General features: G+C 34.2%; 1 protein-coding gene across 3 annotated transcripts in view; it reads left to right on the forward strand.

The window, feature by feature from the left end:
* Positions 1–16,247, forward strand: part of SLF1 (SMC5-SMC6 complex localization factor 1) — a 77,523-nt gene that overhangs the window by 34,119 nt on the left and 27,157 nt on the right. For all 3 annotated transcript variants that reach the window (XM_047731572.1, XM_047731571.1, XM_047731570.1), the window contains 3 exons: positions 7,384–7,515; positions 8,555–8,720; positions 15,368–15,515. In XM_047731572.1, the coding sequence (XP_047587528.1) occupies positions 7,384–7,515; positions 8,555–8,720; positions 15,368–15,515 (446 nt within the window). The remainder of the gene's footprint in view (positions 1–7,383; positions 7,516–8,554; positions 8,721–15,367; positions 15,516–16,247) is intronic.

The following is a 16,247-nucleotide window of genomic DNA, read 5'->3' on the forward strand; positions in this document are numbered from 1 at the left end:
AATCTAATTAACAGTTATTGAATATGGCTATCAAATTTTGGTAATCAAAAGTATAGACATTTACAACTATATATATTATCTCATTTAGTGTTTTTTTGTTCCTTTTTTTTTTTTTTTTTCCAGCTAGAAATCAGAATTTTGAAACGATTTCCTAAATGGTCATTCCATTTGTGTCTCTTTCTGCATGTCATCTTCCTAGATTTTTCCTTTGTCTTGAAAATGTTTCTCTGGAAGTCCTTTGTATTACTCTTTCTACCAAATCCACGAATTGTTTTTCTTCTCTGATAACCCTCTGTATCTGACAGAACCTGCCTTTGTCTAGAAGGTACTTTCTTTTTATCCAAGTGCTCAGTTTTAGGGCTCCACAGTAGTGAGAGAATGGATACTTGATGAGCCAGGCAAAGGCTAGACCTTCAGGTATCTCTGAGATCCACATAGATTGATTTTCTGTCTTAGTTGTGATATATTTGAGATGAGCTAATCATCTAGATAGTATGCATTTATTCATTCTTTCAGCAGTTGTTTATTGAGACTTATTGGGAGCCAGGCACTGTGCTACACCCTGGGGATAAAATGACCAATAAGCAGTTCCTTTACTTTTGTAGGCAACTGATATGCAAACATAATTCTAACACAACAGTACTAGCCCAGCATTGGGCACAGAATATGAGGATATATGGGTTATGTGGCTGACATGCTTTCTAATTTTCAAATCTGCTTCTTTCTTTACTGTCTTTCCTGTCATCAAGCTTTCATTGCTTCTTAGGTAAATGATTGCAATACCTGCTTTATTGATCTTGATTCTGCTTTTTTCCCTTTAACTTATCTCCCAAAGTACCTCAGTATACTCTTTCCAAAGTATTGTTGTCATTTCCCAGATGAAAGTTTTCAGTTAGCTTACACACCATGCGTAAAAGACATTTGAAATTCCTTAGCAAAACATGTAAGACTTTTCATGATTTAGATGCTGTATGTGTCTCCATTTTCATCTTCATTATTTTCCCAAATGTGCCCAGTGACTAAACTATTTCTCATTGCCTATTCCTTTGCTCTTGTGTTTTCTCTGCCTAAATATATCTCCATTTTTACATCCTATGAATACCTGCCCAACTCCTAATTATACTTTAACTTGTAACTCATGTCACTACATAATTTTTGACCTTTTCAGTTCAGTTTGTTACTCATGTCAGCTTCTTAGTTTCTGAAAAGTACTCTTTTTTTTTAAGTTTTTTAAAATTCAGTTATAATTAATATATAGTGTTTTTTTAGTTTCAGATACAACAATATAAGGATTCAACAATTCTGTACATTACTCATTGCTCCTCATGATGAGTTTTGCTTTAATTCCCATCACCAATTTAAGCCATCCTCCTCTCTGGCAACCCCCAGTTTGTTCTCTGTCTTTAAGAGTTTGGTTTATTTTGTCTCTTCTTTTCTTTATTTTGTTTCTTAAATTCCATATATGAGTGAAATTATGTGGTATTTGGCTTTCTCTGACTTATTTCACTTTATACCCTCTAGCTTCATCCATGTTGTCACAAATGGCAAGATTTTATATTTTTTATGGCTGAATAATATTCCTTTGTGTATATCTACCACATCTTCTTTATTCATTCATGTCTTGGATGCATACTTGGGTTGCTTCCATACTGTGGCTATTGTAAATAATGCTATAGTAAACATACTGCATATATCTTTTCCATTTAGTGTTTTCATTTCCCTTGGGCAAATACCCAGTAGTAAAATTACTGGATCATAATGTTTAGTTTTTAATTTTTTTTGAGTTATTAATTTTTTGAGTAACCTCCATACTATTTTACACATTTGCTGCACCAGCTTGAATTACCACCAGTTTCATGAGGGTTCCTTTTTCTCCATGTCCTTGTGAAACTTGTTTCTTGTGTTTCTGGTTTTGGGCATTCTGATAGGTGTGAGGTGATAATCTCATTGTAGTTTTGATTTGCATTTCTCTGATAATTAGTGATGTTGAGCATCTTTTCATTTGTCTCTCGGCCATCTGGATGTCTTCTTTGGAGAAATGTCTGTTCATATCTTCTGCCCATTTTTAATGAATTATTTGGTTTTTTAGCTTTTTAAGTTCTTTATAATTTTGGATATTAGTATCTTATCAGATACATCATTTTCATATATTTTCTCCAATTCGGCAGGTTGTCTTTTTGTTTTGTTGATGGTTTTCTTTGCTGGACAAAAGGATTTTATTTTGGTGTAGTTCCATTAGTTTAATTTTGCTTTTTCCTTCCTTAGGAGACATACCTAGACAAATGTTACTCCAGCTGATGTTAGATATTACTGCCTGTGTTTTCTTCTAGAAATTTTATGATTTCAGGTCTCACCTTTAGGCCTTGAGTCCATTTTGAGTTTATTTTTGTTTATGGTATAAGAAAGTGGTCAGTTTTGTTCTTTCTCATGAAACTGTCCAGTTTTCCCAGTACCATTTGTTTAAGAGATGGTCTTTTTCTCATATATTCTTGCCTTTGCCATGGATTAATTGACCATATAATTGTGGGTTTATTTCTGAGCTTTCTGTTCTGTTCCATTGATCAATGTGTCTAATTTTGTGCTGGTAGTATACTGTTTTGACTAATGCAGCTTTGTAATACTATAGGATTGTAATGCCTCTAGTTTTGGTTTATTTTTTAAGGTTTTACTCACTTATTTTAGAGAGAGACTGAGCATGCAAGCGAAGCAGAGGGCAGAGGTGTAGGGAGAGAATCTCAAGCACACTGTGTGTTGAGCCTGAATTCCAGTGCAGGGCTCAGTCTCACAATCGGGAGATCATGATCTGATCCAAAACCCAAGAGTTGGACGTGGGACTGACTGAGCATCCAGGCATCCTGGGATATCTCCATATTTTTATTTTTCTTAGGATTTCTTTGGCTATTTGGGGTCTTCTGTGGTTGTGTATAAATTTTAGTGTTTTTTTGTTCTAGTTTCAGGGAAAATGCTGTTGGTATTTTGATAGGGATTGCATTAAATCTGTAGATTGCTTTGAATAGCATGGACATTTTAACAAAATTAGTTCTCCCAATGCATGAGCATGGACTGTCTTTCCATTTCTTTGTATCTTCTTCAGTATCTTTCATCAGTGTCTTACAGTTTTTGAAGTACAGGTCTTTTACTTCCTTGATTCAGTTTATTCGTAGCATTTGAGTCTTTTTGGTATGTTCCTAAATGGAATTGTTTTCCTAAGTTTTCTTCTAATTCATCAATAATGTACAGAAATACAACAGGTCTTTGTATATTGAATTTGTATCCTACAACTTGACTGAATTAATTTATCACTTCTAAAAGTTTTTTAGTGGACTCTTTAGGATTTTTTGTTTTGTTTTGTTTTGTTTTTTGTTTTAAAGAAACCTTTTTGTCTTTTTTTTTTTTTTAGATTTTATTTATTTATTTCACAGACAGAGATCACAAGTAGGCAGAGAGGCAGGCAGAGAGAGAGGAGGAAGCAGGCTCCCCGCTGACAGAGAGCCCGATGTGGTGCTCCATCCCAGGACCCTGAGATCATGACCTGAGCTGAAGGCAGAGGCTTTAACCCACTGAGCCACCTAGCCGCCCTCCTTGCCTTGTTCTTGATAATAGAAATAAAGCGCTCAGTTTTTCACCCTTAAGGATGATGTTAACTGTGGGTTCTTCATAAATGGCCTCTATTATATTGACTTATGTTCCTGCTAAACCTACTTTGTTAAGGGTTTTTTTCCATGAATGTATGTTATAATTTATGAATGCTTTTTTTGCATCTATTGAATGAGCATACGGTTTTATCCTTTCTCTTGTTGATGTAATGTGTCATGTTGATTGACTTGAGAATATTGAACCACTCTTGTATCCTGCAGATAAATCCCATTTGATGGTGAATTGTATTTTTAATGTACTGTTGGATTTAGTTTAGTAGTATTTTGTTGATAATTTTTACATCTATGTTCATCACTTATTGGCCGGTAGTTTTTTGTGCGTGTAATATTTTGGGGTTTTTTTGTTTTTTTTTTTTTTTAAGATTTTATTTACTTGAGAGACAGAGCATGAGCAGGAGGGAGAAGGAGAAGCAGATTCCCCGCTAAGTAGGGATCCGGATGCGGGGCTCAGTCCCAGGCCCTGGAGATCATGACCTGCCCCCAACACAGAAGCTTAACCCACATTGCCACCCAGGCGTTCTATTTGTGTGTTAATCCAATTTTGGTATCAAGGTAGTGCTGGCCTCAGAATGAATTTGGAAGCTTTTTTTCCTCTTCTATTTTTTGAAATAGTTTAAGAAGAATAAGTTTTAAATCCTCTTTAAATGTTTTATAGAATTCACTGGGAAGTCATATGATCTTGGACTTGTTTGTTGGGAGATTTTTGAATACTGGTTCAATTTCATTGCTAGTATTCATTGTGTTCAGATTTTCTCTTTTTTCCTGATTCAGTTTTACATGCTTATACATTTCAGGAATTTATCCATTTCTTTTAGGTTGTCCAATTTGTTGGCATATAATTTTTCATATTTTCTCATAATCCTTTGTATTTCTGTGGTATAAATTGTTGTTTCTCCCCTCCTTCATTTCTGAAATTGAGTCCTCTTTCTCTCTTAAATGAATCTAGCTAAAGGTTTTTCAGTTTTGTTCATCTTTTTAAAAAACCAGCTCCTGGTTTCATTGATCTGTTCTATTGGTTTTTTTAGTGTATCTCATTTATTTCTGCTCTAATCTTTATTATTTCCTTTGTTCTATTGGTGTTAGGCTTAGTTTATTGTTCTTCCTCTGGCTCCTTAGGTGTAAGGTTAAGCTCTTAATTTGAGATCTTTCTTTCTTCTTGAGTTGGACCTGTATTGCTCTAATCTTCCCTCTTAGAACATGTTTTGCTTTATCCCAAAGATTTGGGGCCATTGTATTTTCATTTTCATTTGTCTCCATATATTTTTTGTTTCCTCTTCAATTTTTTGGTTGACCCATTCATCATTTAGTAGCATGTTGTTTAACCTCCATGTATTTTTGTTGTTTCCAGATTTCTTTTTGTGGTTGGTTTCTAGATTTGTACTGTGTGATTGGAAAAGATACATGATACGATTTAAGTCTTTCTCAATTTGTTGAGACTTGTTTTGTAGCCTAACATGGGATTTGTTCTGCAGAATTTCTATGTACTTTTGAGAAGAAGGTGTATTTTACTGGTTTTGGATGGAATGTTCTGAATATAACTGTTAGATCCATCTGGTCCAATGTGTCATTCAATGACACTGTTTACTTGTTGATTTTCTGTCTGATCTATCCATTGATGTAAGTGGGGTATTAAAGTCCCCTGCCGCTATTGTATTACTCCCAATTTCTTGCTTTATGTTGTTTGAACAGTTGCTTTATGTATTTGGAGACTCCTATGTTGGGTGCATAAATAATTGTAAGTGTTAAATCTTTTTTTTGGAATATGTTCTTTATGGTTATGTAATGATCCTTGTCTCTTTTTGTAGTCTTTGTTTTAAAGTCCGTTTTGTCTGATAGAAGTATTACTATCCCAGCTTTTCACTTCCATTTGCATGATAACTGTTTTTCCATCTCTTCACATGGTTGCTCAGTTTTAAGCATCTCTATTCTCAGTGCTTAATATAATACCTAGACCATAATAAATATTTAGTAAATATTTGGGTGAATTAATGCAACAGGAGGTAGAATTAAAAGTAAACTTAAATAAATAGAAATACCAAATTTCATGCCAAAATAATTGGGTTCATTGGGTGTCTAGGGAAGTGGTAAGCATATATATGAGCTGGATAATATTAGTCTACTTTCAAACATATTTGAAATATTCCATAATATATTGGGTTTTTTAAAGATTTTATTTGGGAAGGAGAGAGAGAGAGAAAGCACAAGTTGGCGGAAGACAGAGGGAGCGGAGAAGCAGATGCCTGCTAAGTGGCGAACCCCACATGGTGTTCATTCCCAGGACCCCGAGATCATAACCCAAGCTGAAGGCAGACGCTTAACCGACTGAGCCACCCAGGCACGCTGTTCTATACACACACACACATACATATTCATATACTTTTTTTTAATAAAAAATACTATGGTATCCATCTCTGGCAGTTTTCAGAGAGACTACCTATATAGACATAGAACATCCTCTAGAAGAGATTTGGATATTAAATATTGTTAAATTTAATAGTCATTAAGGACCCTCCTAACCTGACAGTGTGTTACTCAAAAAGAAGATGGGAAAGATGGAGACAGAAGTAGAAAGTTAATAATAAAGTTGGAAGATTATTATAAAACATATTGTTACCTAGAATTTCTTTCTTAGGCCTAGACTTCTGAGTAATTTGTATGTTCTTTAAAAAAAAAAAATATATACAGCTTTGCTGTCCAACCCAGTAGCCAGTAGCCACATTTGACAGTGTTTAAAAAAATTAAAAATTCAGGGCGCCTGGGGGGCTCAGTGGGTTAAGCCTCTGCCTTCGGCTCAGATCATGTCTCAGGGTCCTAGGATCGAGCCCCACATTGGGCTCTATGCTCAGCAGGGAGCCTGCTTCCCCCTCTCTCTCTCTGCCTGCTGCTCTGCCTACTTGTGATCTCTCTTTCTCTGTGTCAAATAAATAAATAAAAATCTTTGAAAAAAAATTAAAAATTCAAGTCCTTAGTTATACAGTCTACATTTCATGTGTTCAGTAGAACATATTCGTCATCACTGAAAGTTCTGTTGGACAGGACCACTATAGTAGATGGAAAGAAAATAAATATTGAATTTTTTAAGCTCTTAGAAAATAGCCCTAAATGGGGGTGCCTGGGTGGCTCATTTAGTTAAGCATCCAACTCTTGATTGACTCAGGTCAGGATCTCCATCATGAGATTGAGCCCCACATCAGTGTCCATGCTGGGTATGGCGCCTGCTTGGGATTCTGTCTCCCTCTCCCTCTGTCCCCACCCAACATGCTTGCTTGCTCTCTCGCTCAAAAAAAAAAAAAAAAAAAAGAGCCCTTAATCACCTTCATTTTACTAAAAAAAAATAGTGACCAAAAATTTTGAGTAAGAAGAGGACTATAGAGAGTATTTATAAATTCAGTGTATAACTGGTAACCTCAAATGAAAGCATTTAATGTAATACATAATTTTTTTGTTCTTTGGCAGTGAAATAATACAAAGAGTACCATTAGGCTATTAAACATTACAGTCAATGAAAAATAGAGAAATTAGATCTGTATTGCTAAAAATTCAATGTCATGAGATATTTGACATGGTTTTCTTTTTAAAGAAAATATATTGATAAGATTTTGTTGGTTAGCTTTATATTTTGTTGAAGGAAATTTCATTAGAATCTAATGTCCTGAAAGAGTATTCATCCACAGAATATTCATTGATTTGTTTGTATGTCACAAATTACTGGGTTCATGTTTTTCAGGTCTTGCCTTTACAATGAAAGTTTTTGCCATCAAATTTCAAAAAATATTATTGGCACTAAGGTGCTCCACCTGACCCTGCTCAAATTTTTCTTTAATTTAGTGGAAAGTGAAGTGCGACATCTGAGCCAAAAGTAAGTTTAATCACAAAGAATTTTTCTATGTTTATATTGTTTCAGGTACCATTTTTCTAATTTATTTACATACTGCTAAAGAGTCACCTTGTTTTCCGGTTTAGATTTATGTTTTGTTTTGTTTTGTTTTTAAGATTTTATTTATTTGACAGATTGCTCAAGAGAGCATAGACAAGGAGAGCAGCAGAAGGGAGAGGCGGAAGCATGCTCCCTGCTAAGCAGGGAGCCTCATGTGGGACTGGATCCTGGGACTCTGGGATCATGACCTGAGCTGAGGGCAGAAGCCCAACCGACTGAGCCACCCAAGTGCCCCTAGTTTAGATTTATTTTTAAAACACAGTTGCAGGGGCGCCTGGGTGGCTCAGTGGGTTAAAGCCTCTGCCTTCGGCTCGGGTCATGATCCCAGGGTCCTGGGATCGAGCCCATATTGGGCTCTTCACTCAGCGGGGAGCCTGCTTCCTCCTCTCTCTCTGCCTGCCTCTCTGCCTACTTGTGATCTCTGTCAAATAAATAAATACAATCTTTAAAAAAAAAAAAAAACAAAAAAACCACACAGTTGCAGACATAGTTCTTCAGTGACAATGAAGTTTTTTGTGTTCTTTTTGTGTCTTTAGTCCACGTGTTTTTTTTTTAGTAACTTAGACATTTGGATAGGTAAAATTACGTTACATTTTTCAGGGTTTATGTTTTTTTTAATTCTTAAGTAATCAAATAGTTAAGTAAAAATTCCACTAGGTTTTCTTTCCCCCCACTAGGTTTTTTAACATTGAATCTGTAATATCCATGATAAATTTTGTGTATGCCCTAAAACATGCAGTTAGATTACTCTGTGTGTGTATTTGTTGGTCATTAAATTGAATTGTAGCCTTTTTTATATTTTGTTCTTTATTATAACTGTACGTTGTAATCTTTATATATTATGCCCTTTCTATATTTAGAAACCACTAGATCTTTTTGTATTATGGCAAGAGATATTATGTCTAATAACTATAGGGATCTAGTTGGCATAAAGATATACTTTGATTCATATTTTCATTAGGTTGTATGACTGGTCAGATTCTCAGAGTCTGAAAATAACAGGAAAGGCAATTCTTCTTGAAATCTTTTGGTCAGGAAATGAGGCCTCTGGGCTTTTGACCAAACCAATAAATATGCTTTTGGAGTGGACTATATATTCTCACAAGGAAAAATGCAAGTCTAATGATGTAAGTAGAATTGATTTACAAACGAATAATTGCCTATGAAAAACTACATTTTTGAGTTATGCTTCTTTTGTCTTTATTCTTTGAACAATTTGAATAAAACTAAAATCTACCCAAATGTATCATTGTTTTCTGTTTAGTTTATTAATTTTTATTGTAAAAGATCCTTAGAGGGTGGCTTCTTCATCAACACATATTTGGATATAGTAGTTAGGGACAGTTATTTGATCATTAGTGCTAAGAAATCTGTATTCATTTATCATTCTAGATTTTTTACTTTTGTACATTTCAATTCATAAAGAACCTAGGATTTTAAAAATTGAGTCCATCCAGTTTTTGTATGTATAAATGAAATGTTCAACTTGTTTTTAAAATTGCCTTTGGTTGTTAGCAGTTATTTCTTCCTAAGTATATCTTGCTTGTCATTAGAAATTTAATGTACAGTGATTTTAGTGTATTACCTACCAGAGGGTAGTTGGGAAGATTAAATGCACTGAAATATGTAAAGTGCATAGCAACATACTCTGCCATGTTTTGGGTTTATAATTACTATTAGTCACCTTTCTCCTCTTCAAAATAATTGCCTTTGAGACTTTATTTTCTGCTTTTTTGTGTTCTATCATTGTTTTTAATTCTTTCATTTTACTTTTATGTCTTGATCATTTGGATCTTTTTTTCATTTTAATCTTTATTTCTAATAAGTATACTCAAAATAAATTGCCTTTGAATACAAATTGAGATTTATGTACAGGTTTTGATACCTAAATCTCGTGTGCTATTTATGGGTTTTTTCAATGATTTTTATTGTCACTTAAGAATCCTCCTTTGATTCAAGAAATACTTGAGGATGTTTTAAAACTTCTAAGTGGGTGTATTTTTGTTATGATTAATGGATTTTGTTTACCTATGCTTTTTTAAATTTCTAATAGCAAATTACATTTTAAAAATGTGCCCTATAATGATTTCTGCCTTCTGAAATTAACTGAACTTTCCTTTTTGACTCCATGTGTGGTTACACAATGTGTTTTCTCTGTTTTACATTGCTTTCTATCATTTTTTTAGAATATTTATTTGAGGGAGAGAGAGAGCATGTTTGGGGAGGAACAGAGGGAAAGAGAGGGAGAGAAACAGACTCGATCCCAATACCAGGCCTGATCCCAGGACCCTGAGATCATAACCTGAGCCGAAATCAAGAGTCTGATGCTCAACTGACTGAGCCACCTAGGTGCCCTACTCTCTGCATCTTTTATGACAGGTTTAATAATTGAGATTTAGTCAGACTCTTAGGAATCTACTTCATGAATTTATCCTCCTCCCTTTTTTAAAAACCATCTGTACTTTGTATATAGTAATGCATGGCGTTTGGGTGGAGAATTCTGGTGTCAGATGAGCCATAAAGTATTCCTTGTCAAGGAAAATCATACATAGTTTATCTTCTCATATTTCCTCTAATCTGTTTTCTCTGCTCGACTTTTTTTAGTTCCAATTAAACTTATGTTACAACTTCTCTTTTTTACTCTGCTTCCCCCCCCCCCTCATTTAGATTATCAGGGTTTTTTCTACATTTGGAGCATTCTGGGTAGTGTCTTTTCATTTAATTTTTAGTTCACTAGTCTCTTTTCAGCTGTATCTAATATGTTGTTAAGCATGTCTGTTGCGTTTTTGCCAGTTTTAGACTTTTTTACTTCCTAATTACTAAAGCATGTTTTTAATGGTTTCTCGTTCCCTACAAAATTTTTAAGGTTTTCTTTTGTCTTTTTATGTGGCAGTAATAGTTAATTTATAGTTTATGTATGACTGTTTCATATTTGAAGTCTTTGTGAGTCTATTTCTGTTGTTTCTCCTCTTTCCTTCTCTTGTGTTTTTTATATTCTCTTACAAGCTAGTTACCATTTACTGTATGCCATAAATTGCATTTGAAAAATTATTTGTACAAACAGTAACATGGCAAATGTGCTGAATATCTTTCTCTAGAGAGAATTTCTGTTGCCAGGTTTGAGGGTCCCTGGATAGGTCCATGTGAAGTACAGGGCTACAAATACATGTTTTTTTCTATTGTTTATTAGGCCTTGGACTATGACTTTTATAATCCATTTCCTCTAGACTCCAAAAACCACATTTTGGTCTCTCAGCTCTTTCTTTGTGGTCAGCAAGTGTCCTTAGGGCAAAGTCAGCTAGTTTTTTGTGCCTCATTTGTCTCCTTACCTTCTCCTAGGTCTTGGCTTAGCAATTCTTTGTAACTTTCCAGAAGTTATGTTTTACATAACAAGTTATCTTTCCAGAAGATGTTTTACATATTGTATTCAACATCTTCAGTTTTCTTTTATAAGGTCATTTATTTGAATTAGTTAAGCCTCCATTATCAGAAACAGAAGCCCTTGCTCGCTTAAGGGGGTGCCTGAGGCTAACAAAAAGAAAATTCTTTTGAGTGTCCTAATTTTTCTTTAACTTGGAATTAAAAAGGGAGAATTATTTCTGGGTATAGCTAGTCTTTGTGTTCAAATAATTGTATAATGTGGCAATAACCAAGTGAGTAGTGATTATTTTGTACGTGTCTTATTTAAAAAGAAATATGATTATACACACGTGTAAATTGAAAATACTCAACATAAATAAAACTATACTTCATTGCCAGTTGAGTTTAATACTTGTATAATACTTCTAAGATAAAACTAATATCCTTACTAATTAAAATCTGTCTATTTATGTACTTTTTAGACCATAGAATCATTGGGGATAGAAAAAGTTTTCTCATTATGGAGTATTTCTTTTTTATCCATTTGATTATATAAATGAAATTGCTCATTTATAACTGAAAACAATAATAAAACTGACATTTTCACAATTTTACTAAATCACCAAAGGACTGTCAAAGAGAAGAATTTACTCAGGAAATACTGATATAAATAATAACAGATATATCCATGATTAACTTGAAGGTGTTTGTTCAAATTTATGAATAAATTAAACATATTTTGTAAAGCAATCTGCAGTAAATTGTAGCATCAGTTGAATATTAGAACCACCTTAAAACTTAGCAAATCAGTATTTTTATTAAACATTTGAATTGTGTAAATTCATAAAAACTGTTTTGTGTCTGTGTGTGTGTGTATGTGTTACCTTATCTGCTAGAATTCATTCTTGTACCTAATTAAATCTTTTTGGCAGTTTCCAATTTCAAGAATTCCATGCATGTTCACAGACATCATTTTCTGTACCGTAAAGCATTTGTTTCTTGATTTGCTGAGTTGAAGCATTCAATTTAAGTCATTAGCTAAACAGAAGTCCTCAGTTTATGCTAATATTGTTTTGTCATAATGTCAATCAGCAAGTGTTGCAGAGTGACACAAAGGCAGTGAATTTCATTGTCATTAATCTGAGAAAGCTTTGGGCTTTCCTTGGCAAAGAGCAGAGGTGAGCTGTGTCAAGGTTATGAAAGAGGTACAAATTTTGCTAAGCTTGGTGGTTAGTCCTATTTTTCTTTGTGATGTCCTTAAGTGCTATTTAATGATAACCCTACAAGTATAGGTAGAAATGGAAGTTTCTTTGTATTTAAAGATAGGGAAATTGAGGCCAAAGAATTTAATTAGTCAAGGTATCACACCTTGTTAGGGTAAAGCCTTGCTTAGAAGCCAAGTCTCCACTGCAGCATACTTGCTCTTGTTTCAAATGCCAGTGTTTTCAACAGGAAGAGGCACGTTGTGTGTATTATGTTTGCATCTTTCTGACAAGGGTATAGCAGAGCCTTGTGTCATCTGTTGCCGGGGATATTGCTTAAAGCCCTAACCTGGAAGTCTGAAGGCCCAGATCGTAGTTCTGCATTATATACTAGTCAGTTTTTGGAAGATCACCAAATTTATTAAATTGAGATTACTTGTACTGGCAGATAATAAAGAACTATATCGACAGAATGTCTGATAATAGACTCTAACACATTAAAGAGATGTTCTAATGTAAATATGTGTCATGTGCGCATCACGTCTTTGATTTCTTTGTTAATTCTCAGAGTTTTCTGTTCTTTCAGCTTTAACATACTTTCCAGTATTCCAGGGAAACTTTCCTCCCTTCGTGGTTTATTTGCCATTTTCTCACTAATCCACTTCTAAATCATAAATATATATATCTACTATGCAAGAAATGGTAGCATTATTTATACACTGTTAAATTCGCAGTGAGTACAGTCCATAATGCAGGGTCTTGGCCCTGTGGTTATAGTGAATAGCAGGTAAGAATATATCATAAAAGGATCCAAAAACCCAATTTGAAAATGTCTTTTTATATAAAATTTACTATATGAATATATGGTAGTATGGAAGTATAGGAAATGTCACACAGATAAGAATAATTTTGACGTATCTTTATCAAGATAAGGAAGCTGTAGTCATTCCTTGAGAGTACTGTTAAGGGCTACACATCTCTGTTTAATAGTCGTAATATCAAAGTGAATTGAATAATAGGCAATATTGATTTTAATTTGTGGTATCAGGTGTATATACATAAATTTGTGTAAGGAAAGAGAAAGGTCCCAGCTGGTTGATTTTCTGAGATTATTTTTTTAATTGTTGAGGTATTGGATTGTGGTTTATATGAAGTTTAGCTCTATGGGCTTAGCTCCTTTTTCCCTGTCCAGAGCCTTGGGATCAGGGATCTGAAGTGCCTGATTTACTCTACTCTCAGGTTGGGGAACATTTCGAGAAATCAAAATTTACTAGTCTCTTGCATCCTTCTTGAGTAGTGTCATTGGTGATATTCAGATATATATGTTGTTGCTAGAAGCATTTTGTGGTGTGGATCTTGATAGGTTCAATTTTTAGTTTAAATGTAGCTTTTCACTCTACTGTTTTATGTTCTCTTGATAAGTTGAACCGTAAGAAATAAAACTTGCTCAAAGCGACTGTCTCCTTTACGAAATAAGAACTTTACAGAGTAAGAACTTGGCTTCCTGCAAACTACTTTGAAGACTAGCTAAGACTCAATGCTTAAGGGAGTGAGTTCTGGTCAGTTGATGGCTTTGATCCTACCAGAGTACTAAGGGAGGACTTGGTACTTTCCCAGCCAGCTGATAGAGCCAGTCCTGCTGCTGCTTCCCAAGTCCGAAAGCTGCACCGGGAAGACTTAAACCCAGCCCTCTAATCAGGGTGGGAGACAGGGTGCTGCTGATGCCCACTGATGAGTCGTGACCTGGCAGGATCTGGCTGTGGTCAAGTTCTATATCGTAGCCCCTGATGATATTAGAGGAAAGGCATCCCTAATCATGCCCCTCCTCCAGCCCCATTCTTCACAGTCTCTCTTTCAAATTCTAATGTCCAGCCCAGCCTTAATGCAGTGTATTGCCACACAGTATGATAGAGCAAGGGGGAACTTGTACACCTCAGCGTCTATTCTAGGTTTTTTCCTTGGTAAAACTATTTCAGCAGCAGGCCTGACATATGTGCTGCTTGACCATTTACCCTTGTTTAGACAACAAACCAGAACTAGAACTTCGGTTTTGAAATCACTTAACTAAGAGCTTCTTCCAGTAAGGAATGATGATGCCCTCATGAAATATTGTATACCATAAGAACCTTGTCTGCTGAAGGTAGAAGAAAGAAATCCAGTAGTCACTGGTGGTTAGAGATTTCTCTGTCCCTAATCCCACATTAGGCATAGTATGGTTGTAGAACATAGCACTCAAAATCTGTTCGGATACTATAATATTTATTGATTATAACCTTTTCACATGTTTTCTACCCAGTTGTTAATTTGATGATTTTTTTCCACGTATCCAACATGCCTAAAAAGTAACAAAAATAAAAGAATTTCAACTAGTTTTAATGTCTTTGTAGAAATGTGAAGTAGTTTTAATGTCTTCATCAGTGGTGTTTAAAAAATATTTTTTTACCTCTTCACCTTCATATTTATGGATTAGAAAGATATTTTCCACATTAAGGTAAAGCACACTTACTATAATTAGAACTTTGTATGCTTGCTATATTTTCTATGAGAATTTAATAATGTTTATTGTAGAAGTGATGATAGAGAACAGTATTCGTTCTTTAAAAATTAATCTTTATACATCTTTAAGTTAGGTAATGGCATTTGATATAATTTAATAATTACAATTTGATCCAACCTGTTTTTTTATTTACAACAAAAAGGACAGTTACCTGCTAAAGTTTTTATTGAATATGCCATTTGGATAAATGTAAAGGTTAATTTTATATATAAACACTAGGGGTGGCTAAGTCCATCTTTTTTTATAATCCTGTATTCCTGTTAACAGAAATCCACAGAAGGCAGATACTTCCTCATCGGTGTGATGGAATTATTGCCATACTGAAGCACTTGACACTACTGAATAATGTTATTTCAAAAGTTTATTATAAGCTATCCATATATTAAGTCCTGGAGGTTTTGTTTTATTAACTGTTTTCATCATGTGGATGTAAATATGTAGGTATGGATGGGGGAAGAAGGAGAAGAGAAAGAAGGAGAAACAGAGAATAGAGAGATGGAGATAACTTGCTAGGGTTCTCAGGAATACCTTTTAGTATGAGCATACCCCGTATTAAATAATTAAGCTTTGCCTCAACAAGTATTCAAAATAAACACTGATTAAAGAAAAGATAATTTAATATGTTTTACTAATATTTCTCCCATCTTAATGTTAGGTCTTCAAACACGAGCTAGCTTATTTATTGACTGGAATTCTTGGAGCAGCGATAGATTATTGGATCTTCCTTGGTCTTAAGAGGGGTAAAAATGTGATGCGACACATGTCTGATGACTTAGGAAGTTATGTTTCCCTTTCGTGTGATGGTAAGTGCATCTGTACTGTGTTTTTCATAGACCTATTGTGTGCTTTTCCTTTAGGCAGTTTGTAATCTTTAACATACATTCATATGAAGTTTTTGAAAAATACTTACATATACACTCACTTGTGTAGGTATATATACATAGATACACATACATGCAGATATATGTATAAACATGCATACACATGAGTATAAAGTAGGTAAAAATTACTCATAATGAATGCTCTCACACAGATAAACACTTTTTCATCATTTTCTTTCTAGTAATTTCTAAGTATTTTTACATAGTTGAACTCATGTAATTTGTATTCTTATTTCCTTCTTAATATTACATGAGCATGAGCCTTCACCCCATACACGTCATTTATTATTCAAAGTATTATTTTGATGATTTCATAAAAGTTGAATGTTACAAAAAATAGTATCTGGAAATAAGTCATTATATATATACATATAATAATATTGTTTTCTTTAATCCTATAACTAAAATTATAAGTAAACTACCCTATGCAGGTAAACATTTAACTAGACAAATTTATTTATTTTTATTAACTAGACAAATTTAAATCTGTTCTCTATTCACTGAAGAAATAGCTTAGCTTTTTAGGTATGGTGTTTTGGAATCTTATATGGTAAGAACTATTTCTGGTCCCTTTAATACTTGTAATCATTCGGGGCGCCTGGGTGGCTCAATGGGTTAAAGCCTCTGCCTTTGGCTCGGGTCATGATCCCAGGG

This window comes from Lutra lutra, chromosome 5 (genome assembly GCF_902655055.1).
Source record: "Lutra lutra chromosome 5, mLutLut1.2, whole genome shotgun sequence".
Classification (NCBI taxonomy): Eukaryota; Metazoa; Chordata; class Mammalia; order Carnivora; family Mustelidae; genus Lutra; species Lutra lutra.